Below are 20,593 nucleotides of genomic sequence, written 5' to 3' on the forward strand. Positions count from 1 at the left end.
GCAGCACAGACCTCTCCTTCCCAGCTGCACAGGATATTCTGGCAGGATGCTCAGTAGATCCTGCTGTATTATTCCAAGATGGGATTTAATTCCATAAATCTTCCTTATAAAGCAGGGCTAAATCCCACTCTGCTCCAGCTCACAGGGGCCTGGTGCTCCCTCAGTATGGTGCTCCATTTCAGCCTTCCCTGGTGCTCCATTTCAGCCTCTGACATGAAGAGTTAACCTAAAGCCCAGCCCCTGCTTAGTCCAGGGTTTAGGCAGGGATCTGCACCTAACAGATACCAGCTCAGCAGTGACCTTTAGCGTTAATTCAGAAAGCAGATGTGGAACCACACTGCCCAAGGCTACAGACCTCCCTTCACAGCCAGATATAAACAATTGATTGAGGGGGGGGAAAGAATCATATCAAAAGGGCTGGGTGCTGGCTGCTGCCAGGGCTGTGACCCTGCAGGCCCCAAATTTTGGGGCAGGGGGGGAACATCAGCAGAGCCAGATTCCCCCAAGTGCTGCAGGGCTTGGTGAAGAAGTGGGGATGGAGCTGGAAGGGTTGAGCATCGCCTTGGAAATGGGAATTCACCTGGAGAGAAATGGGAATTCACCTGTGCAGGCTTGGCACAGCTCCCCCTGCCCTCTACAGATGCCACTGTCTTCAGAGAAACCCCTTCCCCCGAAAACAGCTGTTCAGCAAAGGGCTCCACTAAAAAAATAGCAATTTTTATAACCCACATCCCTGAAGCCATGGGATAAAGATCTTCTTATCCCTCTCATCCAAGCTCAGCCTGTTTCACACCGTCACCTGGCAATAAATGCTCTCCTCTTTCATTTAAAATGAAATTTTCCCACCTATAGACAGCCAGCCCTTAAGGCTCACTGTGAGTTAAGGGCAAACCAGCAGGAACATCCACCCCACAGGACTGCCCCCAAGCCCTGCAACACCAAGGAGGCAGTGGCACTGCTTTCCAGTGACAGGAACATTCCACCCTGAGAGCAGGGCAGGCTGCCTCCCCAAATCCCTGCAAAGCCCGGCCAGCCCCGAGCCGGCAGCCCCAGACGCGAGATCCCGACAGCAAAACCGCACTGGCAACGAGGTCTAGACCTCGCTGTTCTTCAGGGAAGGAAAACAAAGGGAGAGACACGAGAAGAATTTGCCAAAGCAGCAGAATAGCTGACATTTCAAAACGCCGGGCTCGCTTACTCGGAACAGCCAAGTCATCTTTAAACTCCTTTCTTTTATTCCCTCGCTCGGTTTTTACGCTGGTGGATTCACCCTGAGCCTCTCTGCTGGGGCTGGGGGGTTAGGAAGGGAGGGGAAAGTCTCCCTTACCACATTTTTGCGCTTGTATAATGCATAATGTCACCTCTGTGAGGGCTGACCCACATTATCTGTGGGGAGGAAGAGAGGAAGGGGAGAATTGTTCTGCAGGGCAAGACTAGATTTGATCAGAGCTCCCTACAGAACAAGGAATGTTGTCCCAGAAAAATAGCAACAAACATGTAAGCCTATACAGAGGGTAGGGAAAAGTGCATGGACACATGAGAGACATCAGAGGTATTTTTGTTATTATCAGTTACCAAGGAAGTGGCTCATAAACCCCTCACCTAAGGAAAACAACATCCACAGGTTAAAATTAAAGCTGAAGGTTTAATTTTTGTTCCCAAACCTCCTCTTCTGTGGGGTCTCAGTAGCACTCTTTGTTGCTCTGCCCTTGGGAACAATAATTTCAGCTGGAGCCAGGCAAGTCCCAGCCTGGAGAGGGCTCTGAGTCATGGGGTTTCCCTAGTAACCCGAAACAATGGGAAAACACCAAAAACCTTTGCATCCTTAACCAAATCATGGGCAACATCAGACAAAAGCCCAGGAGCCCACTTGAGGCCAGGGCCAGGTTTAACACAGCCACAGTTTGGCTTCTCCCCTCCAAGTGGAGCCACCCCCAGACCTGAACAGACCAGGAATGAGCAGTGGGAAGTTTGGTGGAGAAAACCAAGAAGCCCAACTCCCTGAAGGCAAGAGACTGGAAAGCAGAACTCAGCACTGAGTATTTCCTCTCCTCCTCTTTTCCAAGGTGCTGGATCCCCTCCTGGTTCCCAGCCCTTGATCTCAGCAGCCACCACGGCTGGGGGATCCCAATTTTCCTTCTGTAACATCACAACCCCTGCCACAGGCAGCAAGCAAGAGAGGGGAATGGCTTCCCAGAGGCACCACATCACCCAACATTCATCCCAAGAGCCCAACAGACCAGTTTTGGTTAGGTGGACAGAGCAAAGCTCAGCTCAGAGCAGAGATAAGCTCACTACTGATGGCAGAGGCGGAGCTGTGCCTTTCCCACTCACTCCAACCTGACCCCAAATTCCTGGGCAGCATCTGGGCCAAAAAGGGAAGGGCAGGCTGGGAATGCAGGCTGGGAGCTAGCAGGGAAGGCAGCCTGCCTGCAGGGAAGCTCTTAGGTGCACAAAAGGAGCAGTCATCCTCATGTCAGCCTCCCAGGATGGACACAGCGCCCTTCACTGAAAAGCATCCACATTTCTGGCAATGAAATAAGGGCTGTGGGGTTTGTTTCTTTTCATAAAAAACCTCCTCCGTGACAAATCATTTATCACCAAGCTTCAGCCGACACAGAGTTCCTAATAATGGGTTTTGTGTCTTGGGAAGAGCCCCGGGACCCTACCTACCGCAGCGCTGGGAAGGGATCCGCGTCCCACTGCTCCCTCGGCACTGGAGACCTCAGGGAAAGCCAGGAGAGTTTATCATTACTCCCAAACCCATTGCCCCCGTTCCTTGGGATATATCTTGATAGGAGAGCTCCTAGACAGGAAAGCTTTCCCAGTTGGCTCCCTGACATACTCCAGGCCAGCTCATTAAGTCCTTTCCTCGTTAGAGGGCTGGCCAAGCCTCTCATCCTTCTTCCCTTTGCCTCCAACTAATGGGATTAATGTTCAGCTGTGTGGTCCCAGCAGGCTCCTCCTCTCTCTCCCTCCCTCTGCCACCCAGGCCAGAAAGCAGGACTCTCTTTTTTCTGCTGAATCGGGTGTTTCAAGGCAATCTGAGCCGGTAAGGAAACGAGGCGGCGCCAAGGGAAGAGGAGGCGGACGGAGGTCACGGCAAAGCTGGAAAGAGAACGCACTAAAAACCAGAAAGAAAGAAGGGGAAGAGGGTGGAGGGAGAGAATATACAGAGGGAAATAATAGTTGGGGGGAAGTATTTGTTGCCTGTATTATCCTGGGGCTTTCCCCCCCTCATTAAAGTCTCCAGCGCCGCCTTTAATTGAATAGGCAGCGGGTCCTCCCTTCTCCCAGCGCAGCATCCCGCGCATTCACTCCCTGAAAAGTCCTGCCCGCGGGGTAGGAACCATGAAATGCGCCTGAAAACCGACCTTTTGATTAGAGCTGACAATCCCCGGGGCTCAAACTGGCCATCCCAAGCCCCCTTCCCCCCCGGGATCCGAAAGGAAAAATGACATCATCTCCGACCCCCGAAACGTGGGAAGAGCCGGAGGGCAGAGCAGGGAACACGGTGGCTTCCCCCTGGCAGGAGGATTTAATGTTCGGAAAGTGAATTTAAGTGATGCTGAGAACATCGGGATAACGTGCCAGAGAATAAAACCTTGTGATGAAGGTGTTTGCTTCTTCAACACTTTCCCTATTCAGGACCAGCCACTTCACTCATCGTTCACCTCATCACCCTTTAATCACACAAATCCTCCCCCCACCCATGTTGATAATTCCCCCTTCGTTGCTGGACATGTGGCAGAAATAATGTCCAAAGCAACAACCAAGCACCCAAGAGCATCTTTATAACTTGGTCATTCCAGAGCTGGTTGAGCCTTTTGAACATTTTCCACCACTATGTCAAGGAACACTTATAGAAAAGTTAATAAATAGAGGTGAGAATCAAACAAAAACAAAACAAAACAAAACTGGGACAGAGGAAGAGATCCTTGAGCATAGACCTTATTTGCAGACATTCAGATGCTGGAGGAGCAAACCTCCCTCAAGATGACTGGATGAATAAATATTGATCCTTCCACATCTCTCAGGACTCAGGGAATATGGATGTTTTTATCTTAGAAAGGAATGAAAAGGGGTGTAAGGAACAGGCTGCCCCGTGCCTCAGAGTGAGGAAGGGTGCAGGAACTGTAAAGTTGCTTTAAACTCCTTTTCAAACATATCCTGAATGGTTATCCAGGTGCATGTTTCCAAAAAGCTCCTGAAAACCTATAAAAATATTTCCTCTACCAACAAATAGTATTCAGAATAAATCATGAACATCATCACTGCAAAACAAATTACAGATGTGGTAATTTCTAAGTAAGCCATGACCATTCTCTTTTCTAGCATTTTCTGAGACTTCAATGATGAGGAGGAAATGTTCTCAGTCAGGGTAAACTTTTGGACTCAGGTGACAGACAGTGACAGCACTGACACGCCAAACCCTGCCATTGGCAAGGGAAAGGTGATGGAGATGGCAATCAAAGGGCTCTGCTTTCCATGCCTCCAATTCCCACAGCTGTTAAACACCAGAGCCAGCAGTGTGAAGGCACAGCCCTTCCTGCAGCACTGCTCCCCTTCCCAAACCCATTTGTCTTCCCAGGATAACAGATCTGCAGCACCAGAAGAGCACTGAAACCCAGGGCAGGGTGGGATCCACATCCCCCAGAGCCGAGCCTTACTATGTTCATGAGGGTGAGGACGTAGTTCTGGACGTGCTCCTTGCCATGGAAGCGCACCACGGAGTCATCCACGGCCAGCAGCACCTCGATGTTGTAGTCGTCCTTCCTGGCGTGGCGCCGCTTGCGCTCCGCGTCCCCCAGCCGCTCCGCCAGCAGCTCCAGGGAATTGGGCAGCTCACCCACCTGCACCCCGGGCCCTGGGCAGGAAAAGAAAGAGCCCTTGAGGTGGCCTGACACCATGGTGAGGCTCCACAGAAGTAGGAACTCAGCAGGGAAAGCAGATATGAGATTTAACTCTAATGGGAGATTGAGGTCCGGCTGGTTGCTGGTCCAGCTCGCCCAATGGCAGGTGAGCTCAGAATGGCTCTGAATTGTGAAGACCAGCACTAAAATATATGTTAATGATTGGACTTGAGAACCTTAAATGTTTTTTCCATACTAAATGATTCTATGATCTGTGAAAAAGTCAAATCCAGGCCACATTTTGTAGAACCATCACAGAATGGTTTGGGTTGGAAGGGACCTTAGAGCACATCCTGTTCCAGCCCCTGCCATGGACAGGGACACCTTCCACTATTCCAGGCTGCTCCAAGCCCTATTCAGCCTGGCCTTGGACAATTCCAGGGATGCAGGGGCAGCCACAGATTCTCTGGACAACAACTTCCAGTACCCCAACTGGTGATGGGGTCAAAACACAGGTGATCAAAGCAAGGCTGCAGCACCTCCAGCCCAGCATTCCCTTTCCTTCTTCTTGACTTTAGCAGTTAAACTGAGCCTAAAGCCAGAGGGTGAGATATACAAGGGCTCATAGAAGGAGAAGTCCTCTCCCCAGGTGAAATATTGATTACCAGTTTCTGGGATAGACTGGATTCCAGCAGCCCCTACCTTCAGGGTGGAGGTCTTGGGGCGGCTCGGCGCCGTCCTGCCGGATGGCCGAGCGCCGATAGACAACGTGGGCCCTGCCGTGCTCCTCCGTGTCCTGCTGGCCCCTCTCCAGGGGCTCGATGAAAAACTCGTTGCTGTCTGTCCGAATCAGGCCAGCCTGGACTCCACAAAGAAACAAGGAAAAGGGGGGGGGAAAATGGTGTGGTTTTATATAACTGTAGGGGGACATACATACTCACTATGCTCGTTAAAGATTAATACAGGGCACGCACAAATGGGAAAGGCATCCCAAATAATCTTGTTTTGATCCTACTCCATGACACCAAGATGGTTCTAATACCATGTTCATCTATGACAACCCTTAATTTCTCATGTAGATGGGGAAAAAAAAATTAGGGAAAACGCAAGCAACAAAAAAAAAACCCCTAACCTGGCTGCAATTCAATTTGTGTCTTTATATGGCTACAAAAGTCGGTTCTGCCTCATCTAGGAGTTGTGTTGGACCCTGAACTCAGGGATACAAGGCTGAAGGGGCTCCCAAGACACTCCTGAGCTTCTCTGAACCCTCCCCATTCCATTCCCACAGTGCCTTTAGGATATCTGCTATTTCACTGACACAACGAGCCACAACAAGAAGAAGGAAAGAGAAACCATTCTCTCTGCCCCACAAAGTACTTGAGAATTAACAGAGGGGAATCCCGTTGGGGCAGAAGCTGGAAAGCATTACAACTCCACCTCCCAAACACAGGGAAGATGAATGACAGGGCAAACATCGCTGGAAATGTTGTCCTGGCTACCGACCTGCTCCTAATTAACACCAAGCTCCCATCAAATCCCCCTTACATCAGCCTGAGCGCTCACACCCCGCAGCGCCGGCCGGCTCAGACCTCGGGCAAGGAAAAGGATCACCAGGATTTGGCTTCTCTCCCAGGGCAGCCCCCCCAGCTCGGCATTTTTCCCAGCTCCCTCCGTGGCGCACGCGCGCGTTCCTTCCCCTGCTGCTGAAGGGCTGCCTGGAAAGCACCAGCAGAACTTTTGGATCTGTTCTTGGAGCAAAGCCTCCAGCAGCGCGGGCCTACTGGAGTCCTCAAAAGGGTGTTGGGGTGCTGGAATGGTCCTCATCAAATCAAATAAAATAAAAGTAAAATGTATACAGAGATGTACTTTGGACAGAAGCTGGGGCTCTTCCAAACCCGCCTGGCTCTTTGGGTCCCCTTCATGTTTGCATCCCATTGGATTAATCAGGCAATGGCCAACCTGGCTCTCTTGGGTTACACCAAATTTCCTTCTCTATTTGGGTTTCATTAACTGCTTAACTCCACTGCAAAGTGGGGTTTTGGCAGGTTTTGCTTCACCTCCTTCCCGAGGAATCCAAGTCCTTGCCTGACACCTGACATATCTCAGGTTCTTCCTACAGGAGACATCCAGGTCAAACCAGGGCAGCCAGGGATTGTGCCCCCAGCCTCAGCCAAGGAGATGAAGAACACAGCCAGGTTTAACCAGGGCACCAGGCAGGGTGGTGGTGATGAGGCAGGGAACAAGCCAGGGAGTTAAACCACCAGTCAGGCTCAGTGATGGCTGGGTGAGGCCATGATGATGGGGCAAGGCACAGAATCATGGAATTCCTTAGGTTGGAAAAGCTCTCCAAGATCATTGAGCCCAACCATTGACCCAGCACCGCCAAAGCCACCACTAAAACACATCCCCAAGTGCCACATTTATACATCTTTCCAGTCCCCCCAGGGATGGAGAACACAAGCCTGTGCCCGGACCTCCTAACTCCTTCCATGAAGAAATTCTCCTCATTCCCAGCTCCAAAACATTGCCCTTCATTATACAATAAGAGAAGGAGCAGAAGCAGCCCCTGCCCCAGGAGGAGCTCTTCTGGGACACCACCATCCCCTCCCAGCCCTGCCACGGGGCGTTTCACTCGGGGCCAGGCACCCCAAAGCCGCTTTATGGGTTTAGGGCCAAAGCCGGGACTTGCTGAGTCAGGCGGCCGGAGGAAAGCCGTGCTGCAAGGCTGGATTAAAACCTGAAAGAGCCTGGTCCCAAGGCACAGCCCACTTGGGTTTGAGCTGCTCTACAGCTCGTGACTAATTATATCTGGCTCAAGGAATAAAGCAGCCCAGACTTTCTCCCAAAGGCGGGATGCAGCGCGCCGCCGACTCCTGGGATGACTGAGGGCAAAGGGGACAATGCTGGGATTTTGTGTCCATCTGATCAGAGCAGTCCAATAAATGAAACAGAAGCTGCAGTGGTCACCCTGGCACTCACAAAAATAAATTTAAAAACCAAACCAACCCAAAAAACACCATTGCAAGAGGCACGCACCAACCTGCCTGCTCACAAAGAGGAGCAGCTCAGGCTGTATTTCAGCATTTTGGGAGGGTTGTAACGGTAGAGAGGCAGCAGAAAAGGTCAGATGCCACCCAAAAAGTCCCACTTAGCTTTTCTTGGACTTTTTCCAAGAGTTCAATCCCATCCTCAGTGATCAATTAGCCATATGCTTCCTAGCCTTGATTTTAATTTGGTTTAATAATACCAAATCAAATTAAATCAATTGGCGGGACTATTACCACTGCTTTTCCTAACATGAGATGCTGTCTGCAGCTCTCAGTGAAGGCACTCCCCAACCAGAAAATGGCCCTTTAAAGACAATTCCACTGGAAAGAGGGAACACATACACCAAACTCACCCTCACAGAGGGTGAAGTGTCTTCTCCAGCTCTCCTGTGCCTCCCCAGGCTAAGGGAGAGATGAACTCCTGCCTCACTAAGGGGAACCCCAGGACCCTGAGTAAGAAACTCCTCCTCTACTGCTGGGTAGAAAGATCCAACTCTCACAGGAATTCAGGAAATTCTGACACTTTACCCAGCTGAGATGTGGAAAAATTAATAAAGCTGCTGCACTCAACCAGGGAAGCTAACAGCAGGGGGAAATCCAGCTGCATGTACAGTATGTATTTTTCCTCTAAGATTCACACATAATTGGGACAAAAAGTCCTAGAAAACCAGGCAGTGTGAACACAGACACCATGGATAACAGCACTCCCCTTCCACCCAGAGGGCATCAGGCATGGTCCAGAGATGCTCCATCACTATTTTCATGCCACTCTGCAGCACAGGCTTTGCAACCCATCAAACACAACACTTTGCCTTCCTTGACTCCTTTTCCTTGTTCTTTGTGCCCAGCTGAGAAGTTTTTGGGGTGGCTACAGACCAGGTTTTGCCAGGTGAGCTCAAATGTAGCTCCTGGTGGAGTGAGGGCATGAAGACACGCTCGGCACTAATTAATTAATTGGGTTTTCAGCCCCAACAGGGCCTGGTTTGCATCTCACTGCCAGAACTTGGGATTATCACCTGGGAGAAAAGCCCTCATATCCATATAACACCCACACCAGCTGAAGCCAGAGGGATCTATGTGACCAAAGGGACATCTCGCACCCTCTTCCTCCCCAAAATTAACTCTACACCTCAGGAACTGCAAGGAAAATCCTGGAAGACCAAGCCACCCTTTTTTCAGTGGGGCATCAGTTTGGGGGCTGTTTCTCCCTCCCTTCCCTATTAATTACTGTTTCTGAGGGCTTCTTATCTGCTGCCACCCATCTGAAGCAAGCCAGGGCCACGGGGATGGAAAACGCTGGCTCCACAGTTTGCAGCACTACGGCAAATCACCCCAGGGCAAAGCCAGGCACACAAATATGGTGTCTGTGGGTGACAATCCTCCACCCATCCCTGCAAACCAGCACAGCAGGAAGGAAGCAAGGTCGGCCACACGCTGCTGAAGCCAGCGGGGAATAATCTGGGATGCCTCCACTGCAGCGAGACGCGTCCGCCGGCGGAGATTCCTGCCTAACGCTGCTTTACCAGTCAGGAATTTGGTGGCTTAGATCGGCTTTGAAATTACATTATGGGCCACAGCACCTTCCCACCCTGGTACGACACACGCCTGCAAAGCATGCAAGGCCAGATTCTCACGCGTGGGTGCCCGCAGGGAACGACAGCCATGGAAGGTGCCACGGCTTTGGCATCTGGGAAAAGCATCGGCTCGCTTACGCAGCTAAATATGGATTTAGGAAAGACTTTGGGTGGACTCTCTTTTTCACGAGCTGGGTTCAGGTTTTGGGGTTTTTTTCTTCCTCTCCTGCACTCCCCCCCGTTATTTATAATCTCAGTCTCCGTTTATACACGGCCTAATCTCTCTGTGTACACAGCCCTCATCCGCAGCATCCCGGAGCGCTTCCTCTGCCCAGGAAGCGGCGGCCCCGCGCCTCCCACGCGCGCTATCCCGGGATGCAGGAACCACAACCCCCTCCCAAAGGTCATGGACACCTCCCAGCTAAAGTCCATAGCAATTCCAGGGTCCTTGCTCATGGAAGAGTTTCCTCCAGCCCATCAGCATCATTCCTAACTACGTGCATCCCTCCCAGGTGCTCTGCTGCTTCTCCAACAGGTCATCAGCATCATCTTCCCATCCCATCCACTCCTAGAACCAGGATTCGGTTCTGTTTCTTGCTCTGTTTCCTAAATCAAGCTCTTTTCACTGCTTTTAGGGAATCCTCTTGATCTCCTCACTCCTCCAAAGCTGAGATCCTGAGCAGATTGAAGATGTCAGACTCACTTAAGCCAGAGGGCCAAACAGCAGAAAGCCCATGGAAAAGAGAAACTAACTGTGATGTTGGATGTTCCATGAGGGCAAGGGAGCTGAGCACCTGCTTGTCCCCTCAGCCTCGTGTCCCTCACCAGACCAGCTCTGGAAATTCCTGGTGGAAGCCAGGATATTGATTCGGTGGCCACCCAGCAATAAATTTATTGTGGGAAATAGAAAAAAAAATCCTTATTATGGCGGAAAAGCCACTTCTTCCTTTACACAGGCTTAAAAGGGTGGGCTTATTCATGGGTGGCAGGATATGGCTGCATAAATCCACATGGAAAATCATCCTATGGTACAAGCTACACCCTAACCCAGCTGGAACAAGGGCAAAAAGAATGACAACCAACAAGGTGTGCCAGGGGCTGCGAGGGGGAAACGTGGGGCTAAAGCCTAGGAAAGCCTGGAAAAGTTAAATTAAAGCCTGCTTGGGATTGACACTAACAATAGAGTGGGCTCTGGGGAAGAAAACTCACAGAGCTGTGCCACAGCAGGACACAGATCAGCTGCCAGTGGCCTCCAGCATCCTTCAGCTCGTGATGCCAAAGGGAGTGAGATCTGCCAGGGAACCTGCACACTCCAAACCCTGCTCTGTGCTCCAAACCCTGCTCTCTGCTCCAAACCCTGCTCTCTGCTCCAGACTCGGCACTCTCTGCTGGGTCTGTAGGAAATGCCTTTAAAGCTTCCAAGCCTGCCCACACTGGCCAGCCCCAGCACAATCCGTGCCACAGAGAAATGTCTGCGAGTCCACAGCCTCAGCCCATTCCCAAAAGGATGCTTCAAAAGGTGTGGATTACGTGCTAAAAAAATGTGATTCCTGTACGTAGGCGAAATACGTATTTCTAGCTGTGCTGCTCTATCATTTCTGCTTGTACAGTAGCATCAGGCACTGTATAAAAAGAAAGGAATGCCAAATTGTTTGTGCTGGTGGCCAAAATTGGCTTAAGGAGCTCCCAGAATAAAGCAACTAAAAAAGAAATATATACAAAAAATATTTTTAAAAAGGCACAAAAAAAGGCATTTCTTCCAACCCAGCAGTAAGTTTAAGTGGCACCAGGAGAAAACAGCAAACTCTGGCATCTAAAACAAGATTTAAATTGGCTCAAAGGAAATCTGAAGGGCAGCGGGCCAAGGGTATTAAAAAATAAGCGCTTCCCCAAGCGTATCAAAGGTAGGGAACCCACAGGCAGAGCAGATGCTGGGGATAATGAGGTAACAGAGCCATTTAAAGGAATTAAAGCGCTGTGGCAGCAAGTTACTGATGCTGAACTGTGCTCAGAAAGCCAAGAGCCTCCCAGCCCCTGAGTGATTAGGGAGAAAAAAAAAAAGAAAAAGAAAAAGACATCCTCCTGCAAAAAGATGCTTGGTGGGAGCCAGACTGCAGCTAGCAGTGATTTCAGGAGGTGCTGCAGCTCACACAGCACCATTTAAGAGGTGGGAAATGCAGAGGAAAAGTTCCTGGAGCATTCTCAAGGTAAAACACGGGTGGGCAAGGATGGAACAGCATCACCATGAGTGTGGGTCCCCGTCCCAGAGGCAACAGCATCTGGGCAGCAGGCACTTCAGGCACAGGGCTGGCAAGTTTTCCAAGCCTTTAAAATAAATACTGGTGCACAAACCACCCTGATGGAGCAGGCAGGTAACACCCAGGGGAAAGGGAACCTGCTGCTGTCAAGGACTAAAGGGCAGCATATGGCTCAGACACGTAAAGCGTCACCAAAAATTCAGATTTCAGGACATCAGGATTCATCTGTTTGGAGGAAAAGGCACCAAAACACAGGCAGCACACAGAAAGCACCTGTGGTGGCTCTGCATGGGAGGCATTTAGGGAAGCAACAATTTTACGTTTTGTCTCTTTATATTGTCAGCGAGAAAAGTGTTCTGAAGGTTTCGTTATGATTTTTATTACTCTTTCTTTTAGTTACTGCTAATAATTTCTTCTTCATACTCTAAAAAAGTTTCGAGCTTACTTCACCTTTCTCCTAATCCTACCTCACAGCAAAAAGGTAAGTGATTATCCAGCACTAAAACCCACCACACCCACTAGCACACTAACCGGAAAATCTCGAAATTAACAAAATCTGGAAATTAATGAAATCTCAAACTAACAAACCAAAACCACCAGCCCCCAGCTTACCAGCCCATCGCAGTTGCTGATGGCCACGGCAGCTCCGGGCATGCCGGAGATGTCGCCGGTGAAGAGGCAGCGCTGCTGGAGGGGTTCCCGGAACAGCACCTGGAAATCCTCCTGCCACTCGGCCACGGCTCCCGGCGGCACCAGGCGCTGGTTGGGGCTCAGCCGGAGGTGCAGCTCCGTCCCGAACACGGTGACGTTGAAGTAGAGCAGGCGGCGCTGGGGGGGCTCCTCCGGGGGGCTGCGCCGGGGCCGGGGCCGGGGCCGGGCCGGGAGCGGGGCTGGCCCCGGGGCACAGGCGGGCTGCCCGAGCCCCGCCGCCGCCTCGCCGGACACCACGTGCGACAGGAAGCGGCCCCGGCAGTCGGTGCTGAAGGGGACGATCACTCCATACTCGCTGAGCTTGCCGGACAGGAGCAGCTCTGCGGGGACAGCGGCGAGCAAAGGGCCGTGGGCACGCACGGAGCATCCCGCGGGGCCACCCCAGCCGGGGGAGCCTCTCGGGGCCCGGCGGAGCCCACAGCAGCTTCTCCGTCCCGACCCGGCTCCGCTTTGTAGTTTTAAGCGGGTGCGTCCAGCGTAGCAGAAGGAACTCGGGCTGACGTCCCCTCGCACGCCAAGCACGCCAACTATTTCTCGCCCAGCCTCCATCTCCCCCAATTCCCACTGAAGCCGCCCCCCAGCAGCAGCGGGATCCCTCTCCCTTCTCCCCATCCGCAGCCACCTGTCAGCCCCCAGCCCCCCGTGCCCCCGTACCTGGGGCGCTGCCGGCGGCCAGGCAGCCGTGCAGGGGGACGAGGCAGGAGAGCACCAGCCGCAGATAATCCATTTGGGGCCGGCGGCGGGATGCGGGCCCGGCGGGATGCGGGATGCGGGGCGGGCGGCGCCCGGCGACCGCCTCCCCCCGCCGCCGCCGCCGCCGCCGCCGCCGCCGGGGCCACCGGCGCTCCCGCCGCCGCCGCCGCCGCTTCTGCCGCCTCCCGGGCGGCGTGGGGCGGGCCGGGGGCCGGGTCTGGGCCAGGGGGTGGGAGGTCGGGCTCGTTTTAATTTAATTTCTTTGAATTTTTAAAAAATTTTTTAAACATAGTTTTCTTATTAAAGACGCGGAGCGGGGGGGGTTGGGGGAGTTTGGGGGGGGAAAGTTCTCGCGTTGCCTGTGGATCGTTCTTTTCTTGGAGATTTAAAAAAAAAAAAAAAAAAAAAAAAAAAAAGCCTTTTCGGGCAGCCCTCCCTCCCTTTCCTTTCCTCCCTCCCACCATCCCGCCTCCCCATCGCTCCCCGCCCCGCGGCCGCCCGGCTCCAGCGCTGCCCGAACAAAGGCGAGACGCGCCGGGAGCCGGGGAGCGCCCCCGGCCCTGCCCCGGTCCCCAGATCGCACCCCCGGCCCCGCACGGAGGGAGATGCTCCACAGGGAGAGCCGAATCCTCCCCCAGCTCAGGGCGCTGCCGCCGTGAGAGCTCTGGAGGTAAACATCCCGTTTGGAAACAGCTGGGATGTCTTCCAGATGTGGAAGCATCCCCAAGAGAGAAACTGAAGATGCCCCATCCCTGGCAGTGCCCAAGGCCAGGTTGGATGGGGCTTGGAGCAACCTGGGGTAGTGGAAGGTGTCCCTGCCCATGGCAGGAGGTTGAAAAGCAATAAGTTTTAAGGTTCTTTCCAACCCAAACCATTCCATGATCCCATTTAATTTTTCTTTCTTCCCTCTCCTCCTGTTTTTGGGGGGCAAACAGTCAGAAGGAGGTGCTGGCCTTGCTCCTGGATGCCCTCTTGCTGGCTCTCCAAGGAAAACCCACACTCCTTGGGTTTTCCAAAGGGCACCACCACAGCTCCAGAGCTGGGAGCCCACAGCTCAATACGTGCAGTGCTTCCTCAGGCTCCTCCTCCTCACCACCCTGACAAGGGGCAAATAAACCCAGTACTCCCCTAAAAAAACTCAGCAGAACTCAACAAACCCAGCACCGTGCTGAAAGGGCTTCCCACATCATGGAACCATGGAATGGTTTGGGTTGGAAGATCAAGATCATCCTGCTCCACCCCTTTGCCACAGGCAGGGACACCTTCCCCTATCCCAGGGTGCTCCAAGCCCTGTCCAATCTGGCCCTGGACACTTCCAGGGATCCAGGGGCATCCATCAGCACGGAGCAACAAACCTCCTGGCACTGTTTCCATTTGCTGTGTCCAGCTAATTTGTTCTTCTGGACAGGACTCCAGAAGGGAAGGGACTGTGCTGGACACCAGTAACACCAGTTGTGCTGCTTGTGCTGGGATTTTACTGCTGTGGGGCCCAGCAGCTCTTGAGGTTACACTGAGCAAGCCAAAACCTTTCCCAAGAGGTGATTCCTGCCTTGAGGAACTTTCATCCAAGCTGCCACACAGGCCAGAGCACGAGGGAAAAGGCAAGCAGGGAAAACAACGTGCCAGCCTGCAAGCTTCCTGTCAGGAATTGGGATTCTGGTTTTGGACATCTTTGGTAGGACCCCAGCTGGAGCTTTGTTCCATCAGCACAGCAATGCCCAGAATGGTAGGAAAGGATCAGTATTTGGGAAAATGCCCTGCTCACCCCCCCTGCAGGTGTGGGAGGATGGTGGGGCTGCTGGTGCCAGGAGGAGGATCCAGAGGTGGAGATGGGGAACCCCTTGGAGATGGTCCTGCTGCAGCCATTTCTGGAGAGACACCACTCTCCTGTGTCCTGCTGCCAGAGCATCCCTCCAGAGGAGGGGAGAGCTTTGCCTTCCAGCTGTGTGACTGGGTTGGGTTTGGGGGCAAAGAGGAGAAGCTGAGGCTGCAGTGATCAAAATCCAGTCCAGAATTCCCAGTAGCTACACAGGATTTCCCCAAAAGGAGAGAGGAATACACTCACTTCAAGTAGAGAATTTCAAGCTGGAAAAAAAAAAACAGATTTTAATTGCCACTCTAAGTGTTTTCATGCTTCTGTTGCTTTGTGCAATCTATAATTAAAGAGGAGAAATGATCTGCAAGAGATTCTTTGCAGAAGAGATAGAAAAAGAATTTGTGCTTCGAGCATTTAGGATGATTTTGGAAGATACGCACCCGCTGGAGCATCAAAGCTGGAATGAGCCCTTACTTTGGCTGAAAAGATTTATGAGGAAACATGCAATAAAGGGCATGCTTTACTTGTGAAGAACAGCTCTGGAAAGCATCATTTAATTACTGTTTTTCAGAGGCAAAAACTATTTCTTCATCCACAAGATCTGTGAATTCATCCAGTCCCTCTATGCCTCCCCTGATGTTAACAAATCTCTGGCTTTGGCAGCAAAAGCTTGGCTGAATGACAATGGCAATGACCTGACGCACAGTTTGCCTCATTTGTTACCTTCTCAAGGTAATAATTAAACACATTTGGGTACCTGGAACATGCTGGACCTGGTGAAAAGACAAGTTCCAAGGGGATCTCTCAGACTCACAGATGAGATGATGTTCATTTGTCACCCACACTGTGACACTAAGTGTTGGTCTTACCTGACTGAAATATTCATATAATAATATTAGTGTGGATTTTGGTGTTATCTCTATCAATACATCATTTAAGTCTGAAAAATTTGTTTATTCCAGCCTTTGTCTTCCCAGTTCTTGTCATAGAGGATGGAAAGAGGAGCAGCAAGGCAAATTCCCCTTGTCCTTTCCTTCTGCTTTGGCCCCTCCATTCTCCCCTTTGTCTCCTGACTTTGCCTTTCCCAGCCTTTAACTCTGTCCCACCCTTCTCCTTGACTTTTGGCTTAACCTTTTCCTTTCCATTTTGGAGTCCAAATGGCTCCTTTTCCTGTTTTTCCCCTCCTTGGGTGCTATTTTATCTCGTGCCCCCGTTTCCTCCATGGATAATGCACTCTGGGATCCTTTATGATTCAAGGCTTCCCTCTGCAGCCTGGAGATTCACCAGTGATGTGGGTCTGGGCACTTTCCCATTATTTAGGTGACCTCTAGGCCTGGAGAGGAGCAGGTTTTCCTTCCAGCTCCCAGAGAAGAAAGCTGACAACAGCTGCTGTTTCCAAAACCCCAAATCAGGCTCCTTTTCCCGCAGGAGGCTCCAGCCAGTATTCCCAAAGCCTGATTTCCATCTGGCAGTGCCAATTTCTGGCCATCCTGGAGTGCTGCAGTGTCCAAGCCCTGCCTGTCCCACCAGGTACCACTCAGAGCCAGGGCCCAGGTGAAATGTTCCAAATCCCCTCCACCAGCAGTGGATGCAGCTATTGGCCCCCAAATACAATTAATCTTGATTTTGAGGGCTGGAAAAACTTTTACAAAAGGCTGGAAGGATTTCTTACAAGAAAAAAAAATCAAACAAAACAAAACCCAAAAAACCCCATAGCAAACCCACTTATTTGAGTCTATTTTTGTGCTTTTATGGGCACTGGTTGCTGCTTTGCTCAGTCATGCAAACCTCCTGGAGGGAAGGGCATTAGGGCTAATAAAATTGTAGCAATCTCCACCAATTACCTAAACTGGCTTTTCTGCCCATAATATCGTAAGTTTGGGAGCCAGGAGCTGGGGGTGTATCAGAGTGAGGAGACAGGGCTGTATTTCCAGCCCTAGCTCACCACATGTTTCTTCCCAGAGATGCAAACCTTCTGTTTGTTAATCCAAAAGGCTCTGAAACAGCTGCCCCTGCACTCAGGTTGCACAATCACCTCCTCACCACAGGCTGATTTCTGGTAAGAAGTGGTCAAATCACCAAAAAAAAAAAGAAAATTTAAAAGAGAAGAAGGGAGGAAAAGTGTTTTGCAGCTGTTTGGGTTAGTCTGAGGTTTTAAAAGCAGCTGGAAGAAGCCCAGGGAGGGATGGCCCAGCATCCCAGGCACAGGTAAGATGGGCAGGGGCACAGCCAGGGATTCTACCTGATGCTTATCCCCACCCAGGTGTAACACATTGATCATTGTCACTGCTGGAAATGAAAGGATGGGGCTATTTTCAGGCTCAGAAGGATTTATTGCTCAGATAAACATCAGTCTCAGAGGCACTGAGGTTTTAGAGGAGCAAGCAGTCGGCCATAGCTCAAAGTAGTCCCAAATTCTTTGTTACAAGGCAATACAGAACTTTCTAACCCAATGGACAGATGCCACAAGGTTCATTTTGCTTTTCTAACCTACCACCTTTACTAACTTCTACTGCACTGCGGATATTTTTATCCAATGGGCTTCTAACTCACATGCACATGTATGCTTCTATTCTAACTTCTAAACTCTCAGCTTATTCCATAAAACCACACCCCTACATTATAAACCCTTCACCATCTTATCAATGGTTTTCTACAATATAAACCCTTCACCTTCTTATCAATACAGTTTTGTACATTATAAACCCTTCACCTTCTTATCAATACAGTTTTCTACATTATAAACCCTTCACCTTCTTATCAATACAATTTTCTACATTATAAACCCTTCACCTTCTTATCAATACAGTTTTCTACATTATAAACCCTTCACCTTCTTATCAGTGCAGTTTCTCACTTAAGGCATATTCTTAGTTACAACTACAGAAACACAAGTTTATGATTTTTCTGCTTAATGTCTGTATGCTTTATTTTTACATCAATCCAAGCTTCTCCCAAGGCTGCAGATCAAACCCTTCACTGTGGAAGTTTCTGTTTTCCCGATTCCCACTCGCACCCACGCTCGGAGCAAGGCATTTTTTGCTCAGGGAAGCATCCCCAAGGCGCCGTGCGGGGACCGGGAGCCCCAGCAGGCTCCAATCGCCCCCTGCCCTGCGGAGGGAGGGAGGGATGGAGGGATGGAGCTCGGCGGGCTGTGGGTGAGCGAGCATGACCTCATCCCTCAGCCACGCCGGGATCAGAGCCGGGAGCAGCGGCTGCCGCAGCGCCGGGGCAGGAGGGGAGCGAGAACCCCCCGAGCATCCTCCCCTCCCTCTGCACAGCTGCCCCGGCCCGGAAAGCGCCCCTTCTCCAGGATTTCAGCTCTTTTCGGGGGGATTTTAGGAGTCCAAGAGCTCGAAGGGGAGTCACGGAGATGTTGTGCTGGCCCAGGAGAGGAGCAGGAGAAGCGGGAGCCCGGATTTTGGAGGCAGGCAGGGAGGGAGGGAGCTGACAGACAGACACATCATCTGGTCTCCGGCTGCCCCGAGGCACGATCATTCCTGGCAGATCTCTCCCTAATCCCTACTTTAAGACCTCCAAAGATGGAGGGAGCCTCCACAAGCCAACATTTCTTTTCCTTTTTTTTTTTTTTTTTTTTTTGGCCATGTCTTGCTTTTCTTATCCTGGAAAGTTTTTCCCCCTGGTTAATCTGTATATGTGCAAGTTTGGCCTGGGTAAAACACTGATCCTGGTATATCCTGCTACCAAACTCCTCCTGCCAGCATGCCAAAGATTCTGGATGCTGTCACAGAACCAAGTGACAATGGCAGCCACTGGCAAAGCTCTTCCACGACACCCCAAACCCACTGGAATCAGCACAACCCTTTAAAGGTGAGGCTTCACTGGAGCTGGAAAATGAAGGGTTTGTATGGATTTAGCACACAGTGCTGTGGATTCCTGAGAGGACCCAAGCTCCCCATGCCTTTTTCCAGGACCCAGAAGAGAGAGCTGGGTGTGCCAAGCAGCTGATCCAGCCAGGGTGGGAAACCATCCCTTCCAAGCCTCTCCCCATGGCCAGCTGCTCTGCATCCCACATCTCCAAAGGCTGCCATCCTCCCTGCTTCCCCAGTGAGCCCAGCATCCCACAGCTGAGACAGGAGGCCATTCCCCTGCAGCCAAACCCCTGGAAGCAATGGGACAGCAAAGATGACACCGTGTTACCGCAGGAGTGTGACAGCAAGAAACCTTGGAGAGGAGCAAACTCCTGTTTAGGCACATCATGGCAGGAGCAGAGCTCAAATCTTACCAAGGCTCATCTCCTGATGGCACCTAGGCAGTGTTTTTTGGGATCAGAGCCCATTGTTCAGCCCAATCCAAACAGAAGCATCTTTCCCTCATCCCACCAAACTGCATCACGCCGCACCTCTGAGCATCACTTCTCCTCAGCTACAGCTGCATCTGCAAATTCCTGCCAGATGTTGGCCTTGGCAGCCCTGCTGGGAGGTTTTCTAGGGGCTGGGAGTCCCCCCTCACTGCCTTGCCCACCCAGGGATGAGCAGACAAGCTCAGGAACCCAAACTGTAAAGCTGGAAAAGGGATAAATGAGCCAGAAAGTGGAAGCCGACGCCGGTCCCGGCTGAGCTGCGAGTTAAGGGATGGTGAAACAAGGTCAGTGAGATTTATACCGACAGCCTTGGATGGCTTCCAGCCCCTACTGTCAGCAGCAGAGTCTTGGAAAAGAGCAGGGAAAAACTTGCTCTCCTTCTAGGAACCGCGCCGCAGGGAGAGCTGCGCCGGCGTGGCCACATCCCCACCGTGGGGAAACAGAAAATATCCCCAAAATCTCTGTTTTTCTAAGCACAGCTGCAGCAGATGCTGAACTCCAGGTCAGCAGCACTGAGGTGGTCACTGGGGTGAGGGGCTCCTGCTGCCATGGGTGGGAAGCCATGGAACCCTCCTTGCCAAAAGCACAGAGCCTTAAAGCTCCCTGGTGGCCGTGGCACCCAAGGGAAATGTTATTGTGTTTGTGGCAGGAAGGGATGATGAACCTCATTTCAAGTTCTCAGAAGGCTAATTTATTATTTTATGATACTATATTATATTAAAGAATGCTATACTAAACTATACTACAGAACACAGAAAGGATACAGACAGAAGGTTAAAAAGATAATAATGAAAACTTGTGACTCTCTCCAGAGTCCCAACACAGCTGATTGGCCAATAAATCCAAATAATTCACACCAGAATCCAATGAAACAACCACCTGTTGGATAAACAATCTCCAAACCCATTCCAGATGATCACAACACAGGAGAAGCAAATGAGATAAGAATAGTTTTCCTTTTTTCTCTGAGGCTTCTCAGCTTCCCAGGAGAAAAATCCTGGGCAAAAGGATTTTTCAGAAAATGTGGATGTGACAAAACATGTGCACCCTGTCCATAGGATCCAGCAGGGTGTCAAAGCCTCTCTTTAGGACCAAAGTCCCACCAGCATCCCTTCAGCTCTGGGGATGGCAGCTGGGATTCATCCATCCCTGCTACCTCAGCATTCCCAGCCCTTCCCTTTGTCTTCTCCCTGATGATGCTCAGTACAAACTAGATACAAACTAGGTTACCCTTGCCCAGCATCCCCCCCAGATCAGCCTTTCCCTCTCCACACATTGACCACTTCATTAATTTTTTATCATCTTCCTGTCAGAATT

The 20,593-nt window shown here is 51.2% G+C and overlaps 1 protein-coding gene across 1 annotated transcript in view; it reads right to left on the minus strand.

Moving 5' to 3' along the window:
• Positions 1–12,565, minus strand: part of ADAMTS14 (ADAM metallopeptidase with thrombospondin type 1 motif 14) — a 33,908-nt gene extending 21,343 nt beyond the window's left edge. The window contains exons 1-3 of the mRNA XM_063164132.1: positions 12,345–12,565; positions 5,556–5,712; positions 4,671–4,867 (exon numbers count right to left, since the gene is read on the minus strand). Of these exons, the coding sequence (XP_063020202.1) occupies positions 4,671–4,867; positions 5,556–5,712; positions 12,345–12,386 (396 nt within the window). The 5' untranslated portion in view covers positions 12,387–12,565. The remainder of the gene's footprint in view (positions 1–4,670; positions 4,868–5,555; positions 5,713–12,344) is intronic.
• Between the last annotated feature and the right edge of the window lie 8,028 nt (positions 12,566–20,593).

This window comes from Melospiza melodia, chromosome 9, assembly GCF_035770615.1.
Source record: "Melospiza melodia melodia isolate bMelMel2 chromosome 9, bMelMel2.pri, whole genome shotgun sequence".
NCBI classification, from domain to species: Eukaryota; Metazoa; Chordata; class Aves; order Passeriformes; family Passerellidae; genus Melospiza; species Melospiza melodia.